The 10,623-nt window shown below is 43.7% G+C and overlaps 1 protein-coding gene across 3 annotated transcripts in view; it reads left to right on the top strand.

Moving 5' to 3' along the window:
* The first annotated feature begins 1,276 nt into the window (after window positions 1-1,276).
* Window positions 1,277-10,623, top strand: part of LOC119437297 (uncharacterized) — a 296,143-nt gene continuing 286,796 nt past the window's right edge. For all 3 annotated transcript variants that reach the window (XM_049660417.1, XM_037704354.2, XM_049660416.1), the window contains exon 1: window positions 1,277-1,445. In XM_049660417.1, coding sequence (XP_049516374.1) covers window positions 1,388-1,445 — 58 coding nt within the window. In that variant the 5' untranslated portion in view covers window positions 1,277-1,387. The remainder of the gene's footprint in view (window positions 1,446-10,623) is intronic.

Genomic DNA, 10,623 nt, shown 5'->3' with positions numbered 1-10,623 from the left:
GTGCTTCGATTTTTTGACATACCAATTTTCAGCAATTCAATTGTAAAAAAAGTTTATATCCTAAAACAAAATGCCGCTTCATTCAGCGACTAGAATATAGCTATCTACCACAAATACAACAAATTTCATTTCCGCTGGCCCCAGGCTAACGCTTCCGCTAAGAGGACGTTTTAGCACAAGGCCGACTCCGATGCCGGCTATTAAAATGTATGCAATACACAGAAATACTTCTATGAGACGACCCATAGAACGATTTCAATGAAATTTGTTGCATTTGAGAGAGAAAGCTAAATTGTTGGGTTTGAACATTTTCGCGAAACCTATTGCAAACCAGTAAGTTGGATAAAAAAAATAGAAGTACGAAGTTTACACGTCCGTAACTACTACACCAAACACAGCTACCGCAGTTCTCTAAACAATATCCGTTAGCGCATCTAAAGCGGAACAATTTTGACATTTGAATTTGCAGATTGAGCTAATTTGCAACAATGTTAACACAGGTTTTACCAGCATCCTGCTCACAGATTAGTGAAATATTTCAGGGCTGTGTATAATGCATCAATTTTGTTCACTTTGGGTGTGATATTAGGTGCAGTGTACAAAATTGTGATATCAGTTTTCATTGCTCAGTTAAAGAGTTTTAAACTACATAGATTCGTTTTGAGCTTCAGCCAAATTTAACACGTTTTATAAAAACGAAATTACGGCATCATTTCAAATCCGCTTCGTACAGTCTCTATCGCTTAACGTTTTCTTTTAAAGATAAAAAATGTCATCAAATACAGTGCACTGGTTGCCAAGAAAAAAAAACAATTTCTCCTTTCCCATTGTTTAGATCGGAGCCCGCGAACCTTCGTGTCTAGGCATTTTTTATAAATTTTTTTTTCATTTTCCATACGCCCAGAAAGCTCAGGGCTGTGCAACCACATGAAGGGTTGACGCCATCGGTGACCCGTTCCGCCTGCTTTTCTTGCGTAGGTCCCCTTTCTGTAACGTAATGCAAGTTTATCCTCGTCAGTTTCACTGTTTATGCTGGTGCTTGAACTTGAACCGACTTCATTTGCGTTAGGCCTCCAACATTTCTTTCTACACGTTGAGTACGCTTCGAAACCGTAGAGCCTCTATCGCAGCTATTTCCCTGAGTGTTTATCACTCGTGGAGTTTTGCGAAATTGGATCCCCTTTACATATCTGAAATGGAAACTTTTCAACGCGTGTTTTTTATCTAGTGACCGGTGTCGGGTAGCGCACCCGCCTGAACGAAGCTGTCAGTCTAGTGTAGCTTCATTTGAGCAGCATCTGGGCAACGGTGCACTTGCGGGACACTTGCAGCCCTCTGTAACTGTCGAAGGGGCGAAGATTCGCAAACGTGCGGCGCGCAGGCCACGATGCACGCGTTGTTTGTTGCAGCGTGGTTGTTCCTCATGTTCGTTGTCACGGCTACATGTGAGTACAATCTAGTGGTAAGCCTAGTAGTGCAAAGTATATTGAGGATTGATTCCCAGTCGTGGCCACAGCATTTCTATGGGTGCGGAGTGTCAAACTCTGGTGTTACTTGGATTTAGGTACACGTAAAGGGGACACTAAAGAGAAACAGGAAGTTCAGCTGGAATAAAAGAGGGAACTTCAGGAATGCATGCAGTTTTTGTTGGGTGCAAAAATATAAGTTCTTCGCGGAGAATTTCGTAAATGAAGGCCAAATATCTCTTCCTCAATTTCTCCCACCCCAGATTTGGCGCTGAAGCAGTGTCGTCACAGATTTCATTGCTCTCAGCGAATCAGAATGCACCATGATACGTCACCGCTTGCGTAAACGGCCGAGGCGCTGGCTGCATCATGGCTGCATGGCCGCTGCGTTTGCGTTTGCCGCGATGGATACCGTTGCTGCCGTTGAACCTTGCAACGAGGAGCTCGCCAGGGAAGCAGGACTGCATTTCAGCGATATTCCGTGAAACAGAGCGCGAAATGATCCCCCGTGCTCGAGCGGTAGGTGTTTCCGCATGCGATGGCGGTGAGCCGCAGGCCGCACCGGCGGAAGGCGTGTGTCCGGTCCGCCAGGCGACAATGTTCCCGACAGAACAAGCGTAGAAAGTTACGCACGTACTCGGTATGGTTATTTAGTGGCTTTATTTAATGACATTCCGCACTCACCGAGCCGCCAGTTTGCTGCTGCAGGGGCACCGGTAGGGGGTTTAATGAAGGCCGCATTGAGGGAACAGCTGCTCGAGAAAGGACTGGCCTCTGGGGCACACCAAGATACTTTCCGAGGGCAGGATTATACACATAATCCGAGGGCTAGAAAAGCAAAGAGCACACCATCGGTTTCTCTGGCTCTTTTGCCGTTTTATCATCGGCAGATCACTGAGCCATTGCGAACGCCGGGGAGCCGGGGCTCACCGCACGGCACCACATGAAAGGACACAATCGAGTCAACACTGCCGCTGCCCCTGAGCAAGCGCCTTGGGCCATTTATACAGCCCTCAACACTACACCCACGAGGCATTCTCTGGCTGTTTTCCGCGAAGTCAACGTTTTTCGAGCCACGCAACACGCAACCAAACACTGTAGAGCCGAACAGGCGCGCGCGATGATGCATGGACCAAAAACGAAACTACGAAACTATCACTACCGGATGTATTGCCATGTCATTTTTTTTATTTAATTTTGCGCTAAACTTGTACTTCCTCGCTTGAAACGGTTTAAAAAGTTGGCAAATGCTGTTTATGTACGTTTAAGGTGTATTTCCTTTTGCGTTTTATTAACAGCGATAAATCGCTCTCGACCAATCGCGACCGGCCTGCGTTTGTAATCTCCGACGTCACGAGCGTGTAGTGCGGGAAATTCGAAGGGGCGTCAGCACCTATCCTTCCGTTTTTCGCTATTTTCTCGCTTATTAAACATCTGTTCGCCGTAAGAATGGTATGAGTGTGATTGTGATAGGATAATTTACCATTAAAGCTCAACTTCCGGTTTCTCTTGAGTGTCCCTTTAAAGAACCCCAGGCGGACAGAATCAATCCGGGGTCCTTCACTACGGTGTTTCTTATAGTCCGCAGATATAGCGTTGCTTTGGGACAATATTTAAACCTCGTGAATCAATCAATTGAACATAGAGTGTTCGTTATTCGATGGAAGATGAAATACCAAGATTTCGTAAGAAGTCCCACAATGAAGCACACACTCTTAGCACGGTAACGTTTACTAAAGGGGTATATTCTCACAAATTTGTGCACCTATAAATAAAAGTTACACAGTAACCTTTATTTAAGTAACCTTTAATAAAGGGCATACTCTCACAAATTTGTAACCTATAAGTTGGACATAAAATTGTAACCTTTACTTAAGTAACGTTTATTAAAGGGGCATATTCTCACAATTTTGTGCACCTATAAAATAAAAGACTACGTGTACCTATACTAAAGGTTACTATGTAGTAACCTTTAGTATAGGTACACGTAGCCTTTATGTATGTAACCTTTCGTGTAGACATACAGTCTTGCAAGGCTTCACACGTGCGTCCTTCTGCGCATGTCCATGAATTTAGGACATTCATTCTTCTGTCAACCACCAAACTTCAGCGCAATGCACTAGCGTAACTCACTTAGCAGAACTTCATAAAAATTCTACTTCAAATGATCGGCCGAATTTTTACAACTTTCGGTTACCAACGTCAGGAGGATACTCGCTTCTGAAAATATAGGCATTTAAGGCACTTAGTCATAACTTCTCTGCTGCGTTATATTAGCGCTTTGGTCAAGGTTAAAGCACTGCTATAACTCAGCAGGGAAATTATGACTAAGTGTCATAAAAGCTTATGTTATCGGAAAAAGGTATCCTTTCGACGTAGCTAACGGAAAGTTGTTGAGCCTGGGCTGATCTTCTGAAATACAATTTTTCTGCAAACGCTGCTCTGTGAGTTACGCTAGTGCCCTGCAGTGAAGTTCAATGGGTGGCCGAAAAAGCAATGTGCAAAATTCATGTGCGTGCGCAGAAGGACGCGCGGGTGACAACGTGCAAGACTGGATGCCTATACGAAATATTACAAAAAAAAAGGTTCCTAAAAATGGTCGCAGGGATTATGCCCTAATTTCTTGGACATGACTCATTGTCGAAAACTAAAAAATATTCAGGACTAAAGACAAAATGACATTTTATTGCTGTTTTCTGAAAACTTCATAGCGGCGACAGACAACATTTGCACGATAGTCAATACATATGGGGACAAAATTTTACTAATTAGCTTTTTTCATTTCTTTGGGGACATGTAATTGCCTATTGAAGGCAGCCAGTACTGAAAGAATACGAATTTGGCATAATTGTGCCTGGCACCAATTTAGACAAATTGAATATGCAATGAAGTGCGTTGCTGTTTCAGTTATTCTTTCTGCGCAACCTGCAGCAAAATTCTGTAAATATCTGAGCTAGAACAGCAATGCATTTTATGGCATGTTTGCTGCAAAATTCTGTAAATATCTCAACTGGAACCGCAAGGCATTTTATGGCATGTTCGCAGTATGTGTTTTTGAGACTATTCTGTGGCAGAATGCTTCCAGCAACCGGATATGGAGTGCTGATTGACCAGCTCTGCCGTTAACCACGATTGTTTATTTACATGCTAATCAGTCAAACATTGGTAATATTCGTACTAATGATGATTATTCGAGTTTATTGGCGCAATTCGTACAAATGATTATTGCTGAATTTCTGTTGCGATGACTATAAAACTTGTTCCGCAGAAGTCAACATTTCGTCTCAAATTTTTTTTTAATATTCAAGGACAGACTGGTTAGCAACGTGTAAACCTTTGCCACCTTGCTATTTTACAGCGCAGGTCATTTACACAAGGCAGCTTCCAGGAATTAGTATAGAATGCACGATGAATCAAGACAGTTGTACCTTTTGAATTAAGCTGGTACATACTTGGTAATTTTGGATTAAATGTGCAAGACACAAAATAATTGATGAAATACACAGTATGTTGCTTTTGTATAGGTGAATGCATCGTATACAGGTACGTCCCACAACATATTTCTTTGCTGCGGGCCATGTTGAAAGTTTTTTGCAAAAAGTATCATGTCGTCATCCCATGATAGTGAGATTTCTAATAATTATATTTTGCACAAGTGGAAAGTATATCTGAAAAGGCGGCACATTTCAGAATGAATACGCATTTCAGCATGCAACATCTCTTGTATCGAAAAAAATCAGAGGTATGAGACGGCAGCACCCACATTCTGGAAATGATTTGAGTAGCAGCTGTGAGAAGTCAAGCTGACACAGTGAAAATGTCATGATTACTTTATTTTCATATACAAAACAAGGTAACTCAAAGCTTTCCCTTCACAAGCAAAAATGCATTTTGCCTTGGTCTGTTTTCTTCGTCACGGCCATGAAGCAGTAATGAAAAAACCTCTGAGTACAGCGCTGCCTGGCGTCACAAATTTCTACAGCATCACGAGGAATGGGGCAAAAAAAAGATAAATGTGGAAGGTTCGTGTACAATATGTTAAAATACAAATACATATAAGTTTTAGACTTCCATGAGGAGGACGATCTCATCCCTGTTGCAAGCACAATCATCTCTCTCTGCTGTTAGTATGTCAGTTGCTAATTCTCCGATCTCCTTGCTGTGTATATAGTGGAGCCTACAACGACAGAAAGGTAATCTTAGAATCTCATAGTTACTTGTTAGCGTCACCCTGCAAACAACAGCTACTACCATGTAATGAAAGAGATATAAATAAACCAGAAACAGATGTAAAACTACCACAGAACAAATAATTAAACACGACTAAGCTGAATATACTCTTCTGTCTATGAAATGTCGGTAACAATAAAAATTAAAGATAAAAAAAACTAAACAAAAATGAATTCTAAAGTCAGTTCGTACTCCCCTCCAGTACAACTACAAAAGACCACACCGCAATAATGTGACAGTTTAACAGTTAAAATGCAATATCAAGTGATTACAAACTAAATATCAGCACAAAACACCAGTTCCGTGCATGAGGTCAATGTTGTGCGTCTGCACAAAAGTGCAACATAAACTTGAGATTTAAGAATAACCAACACTGTGACTGATAGTGATAAAAAATAATAAAACAACAGTGTTTATGACGCGAGCAAGTAGTTTACTTAGATAAAACCGAACAGTGCGAGCATGACCATGAATTGACGGTGAAATTTACGACAGACACACACCAGCAAATAAATAGTTAACAGGAAGCATTGCTTGCCTAGGTCACATTTATTGCTGTCTTCGGCATTCATTACAGCAGTCACAACACAAACGATGCTCACGAATCTCAGGTAAGCGAAGTTTTACCATTGGCCATCGGCAATGCGTCTCGTCGCAGCGGCCACGCAGCACGCCAAACATGTCCCTGCTCCACGCCCGGCGTCATGGCTTCTTTTCAGCGGCGCGCGCGCACCTTTAGGAGTCTTTTTATTAACTGTACCACCCGTCACGAGTGACTCAGACACACAACACGCTTGGTAAGCGCACGCCACCAAATTCGAGAGCGGAAAAACGTGCTTAAAGCGACGAAACAAAGCGCGACACGACCGTTTCAAAACGACACCACTGGCGATACTCTTCCCGGCATGCATCGCGAGAGCTGCGCAGTGCGAAGGAAATATGACAGCGCTCATGTTTGGCTGAAGCTGAAGCGCGTTTGATTACGCCCGGCATCTAGCGCAACTAAAGATAATCATCAAACTATAGTTCCGTCAAAGTATCACCATCACGATATATATATCAAGACGCTAATATTCTGATGTTTCAGGATGTTGCTGTTCGTTTGTAGTTGTATGTTTTCTCGCTGCTCATTTGGCCGGCCGCCATTGTGGCCTCCCACCGCGAGCGCCCGTTCATCTCTCTACGAGACCTTACTGGAGCGGCTGTCACCCGCTGTCATGTGAATGAAACGGCGTCTATCTCGCGTGTTAGTGAGCGGGCAAAATTGGTGCGTGTCTGGCGTTCTCTAATGAACCCAACATTTGCTGTAATTTAGGAACCACTCCTTCTAATTCGTCAAAAATACAAAAAAGAAAGAAAACAAGAAGAAAGCGCGGTGGCCTCAGTTGCAGTGTACAAGTAAGTCTGATTACGAAGCATCTTTCTCGCCCTGCAGATTAGTTATACGACCTGCTCTACGCTTTGATTTTGTCGGTCGTCGAGATTTTGCAAGACTCTAGCGTGCGCCCACGTGCGACCTTCAGTGTGCGCCCGCTGTTAGTGGGTGTCGCGTTTCAGGAGAATATAAAACAAACGTGAATATAGGGAGCATTGATACACAAGGAAATAAAAAAATATTGGGTGCAAATATACATTCAATCACCATAATGCATCCGCTTTTAGTTTTTGTGCGGGTACACAACTCTATGTTTTATACCACAGCCTAAAATTCCTGCAGCGCTAGCGGGGGGCTTTCCATCATATTGAACCGTAGTTATAATTCAAGCCACAATATCGTTTGCCACAATATTCTTCGATGTATGTTCACTGTTTCAGTGGCTTCCTTTTAGATTATAATGGCCCGTATGCAGTAGAGATCAGTGATGAATGAATTGCTGCTGTCTCTCTTGAGCGTACGCTCGTGCAAGATTGTAATTTCTTTTTTACCTTGCGAAACCAAAGATCTCCACTGGTGTCAATAAAATATTAATTTAGTCCAACCTGCCTCATTCCCTCGGCCGCACAACATGTCGTATAGGTTAGTCCCGGCTAAAAACGCCACATCAGGATCGCAATACGACACAATAATAAGTAAACTTCCAATCCATACTGTAGGTCCCCTAAGCCACGAATGCCAACTCGTTTAGAGGTTACAACCTAAAGGTTACATGACATTTGGCGTTGCAGTGACCTTTAAAATAGACGCTTCGGCACAGGTAACCTCTAGCCGGGACGGAAATTCACGAAAACACAAAGATCAAATTTTTTTAGCCACCGAGTAACCTTTATGTTATGTTACTCGCAATTATAGGTTAACATAAACGTTACCGTGCTAAGATTGTAGTGATGGTACCTCTTTTTATGAAATACTGAATAAAAGAAAAAGACGCAATTGCGGGACATATAGGAAAGTTCGGGCAGTCTTTTGAGGTAATTTCCAATAACATGCCGTGACTATGGCAATTAGGTTAAATAGTGTTCATGCCAGCCGCCATGACACTCGCACACACAACATCTGGGCCCATATTCGCAGAAACAAGTTACGCTAGAATTGTTCGTATGGGAAACTTTCAGCCAGTCCATCTACTGGACATATTACTAGCGAAGGCGGCCAGCAAATGGCAAGGGGAACTTACGCACGAAAACCTAAGTGAATTAGGCTCCTGGACATGAACAACCATTGTATCTAGCAGGTGGAAAGAGCGACCTAAACGGTCCTTCATTGAGAATATGTGATCAACACAAGCAACAGACTGCGATGTTAACAAAATGGATTCTACTCTCTTAGCGGCACATTCTGGGGCCAGATTCACAAAGCTTTTCTTTCATACGTGCTCTTTGCCATTGGCCGGCCGCCTTAGATAATAATATGTCTTGCATCAGGATTGCCTGAAATTAAGTCTGACGAACAATTTTAGCGTAAGAGGTTTTGTGAATTCGGCCCTGATTACTTTCTAATGCGAAACATTCTATGTTACATTCCAGGCACTTTACGATACGTAGGTAGGCTCCCGTCTAGCATCGTGTCGGTCCTCTTCAATAAAAACAAAATTTGTTCGATCCTGGGATCGAACCTCGCCCAGTGCAACAGCCCGATGCTATAACCATTAGGCGACACTTGTGTGCCTTTTTCATGTTTATTCCCACATTTCAGCAAGATACAAAGCGAAATGGCCATAAAAAATGTGTTCACAAAAGTTGACAGTAACAGACATCGAAAGCAAGTGCCTAAAGCCGCCGCGGTCACAACGCGACTACGATTGCCATTAAAAACTTCTTTTTAAGGTTGCCAAAGGTTGCATCTTTGTCAGCCATAGGAGAATGGGTGGTTTTAATTGCACCTAGAAAGCGATAAATTAGATTTCTAAAGTACACATGGGCTAGTCTTTCATTTTGATCACAATAGAAGCCAGCGCCATGTATACAGTTTGCTCGATCTGGAACAATGCCAGCGACTGGGACAATGCCACTGTTGTCTCCAAAGAAAAGAACATGTCATCCCGGTGGCTGCTAGAATCGATAATCATTCAATCGACGCCAGCTGCGATGAACCAGACATCAGCAACTATGCCTGCCATTTACGTGCGTTCGTTACGTAACAGTGCTGGCTACGTAAGTGACGACGATTTCCTGTCCAACTCCGTGCACAAGGAACCCGTACGTGGTTCACAAACATCGGACTATTCACCATACTTGGTCAGTGACCGTGATTCCCTTCATTTCCATGCCTGACCAGACGAACTTTCGTCGAACTCTTGATAATGGTCATGTATACGATTGAGGCCAATGAGTATTAAAAGGGGAAATGGTGTTGTGTCGTCATTATCTATTGCTAAATGCCTTATACGCTGATGATCCATTATTTCCCTGGGCCACACTCACACGCATACAATGCTCGTGTAAACGCCAAATAGCTCTTTGAGACGACTAGCGCTTGCGTCACGTTGCATTGTGCCACTGAGAGCACGTGCTCGGGAGATCAAGGGCGTGTGCGTCAGTGTCCTTTAGACACCAAACGCAGGAAGGACACGTACGAATAATAACCGCCCCTACCACTGTTTGGTGTGCGTCACCTCGCATAGCAACAAGTTAATTAAAGAAACGAGAGCGTTCCATTTTGTCTGATATTCCCTCGTGGCAGCTAGTGCTTGGAGGCGCTACATGTGTTAGACTGCACCGCCTTCGGGTTGGCTCCACATTCCCCAGTCAATTTCCCGTAGTATCTAGCGCTATACGCAGGTGCACTGCGACAATGTACCCCCTTTAAGGATCGGCCAAGGTAACCGAAGAGATTGGAATGTTTCTTCGATGGAGTATCAAAAAAAATCGGCCGAACTAATCGCACGATGACAGTCGACGGTTATGCGTTTAGCATTGAATCAATATAGCGGCACAACGTAATGCTACCATCTAAGAGATGTGTACTGCAGCGGGACTCCTTCCTCAGGCTTCACTATGAACTCTCGGCGCCATCTTGTGGTGCCGCCCCGAACCCTGCGCATAGCCTCCGAATTGAGAAACGGGCGTGACCGGCTCGTGGCGTCTAGAACGCCGAGAAACAAGTAATTAGGCAACCAGGCTCCTCTCTCGCGCTTCTTTCTGGACGCGCTGCGCTATTTAGGGACACTGCGAGAAGTCAGCGCGTGGCATCCGAATCTAAAAGCGTGGCGCGCCAACGCCTCACTTGCGGCACACCCAGTGACACACCCTCAGTGACCCAAGTTTCCGAAATGTTCATTGAAGAGCGGCACATATTTAGTGCATCCATGGTGCAGCTTGCTAAAACCTTGGCGTGAAGGAAATTCATTATAAAAATTTACTCGCCATCCTGGCCGTGCGAAATTGGGTGTCAAGCGAAGCTGTTGCAGAACCACCACTACAACAGTTGAGGAGGTATATAATGCGTTACTGATGGTTCGGATGCTTTTTTTATTGCGCAATTAGATGG

This window comes from Dermacentor silvarum, chromosome 1, assembly GCF_013339745.2.
Source record: "Dermacentor silvarum isolate Dsil-2018 chromosome 1, BIME_Dsil_1.4, whole genome shotgun sequence".
Taxonomy (NCBI): Eukaryota; Metazoa; Arthropoda; class Arachnida; order Ixodida; family Ixodidae; genus Dermacentor; species Dermacentor silvarum.
The sequence above is the reverse complement of the archived record's forward strand: the minus strand, read 5'-3'. Positions and strand labels throughout refer to the sequence as shown.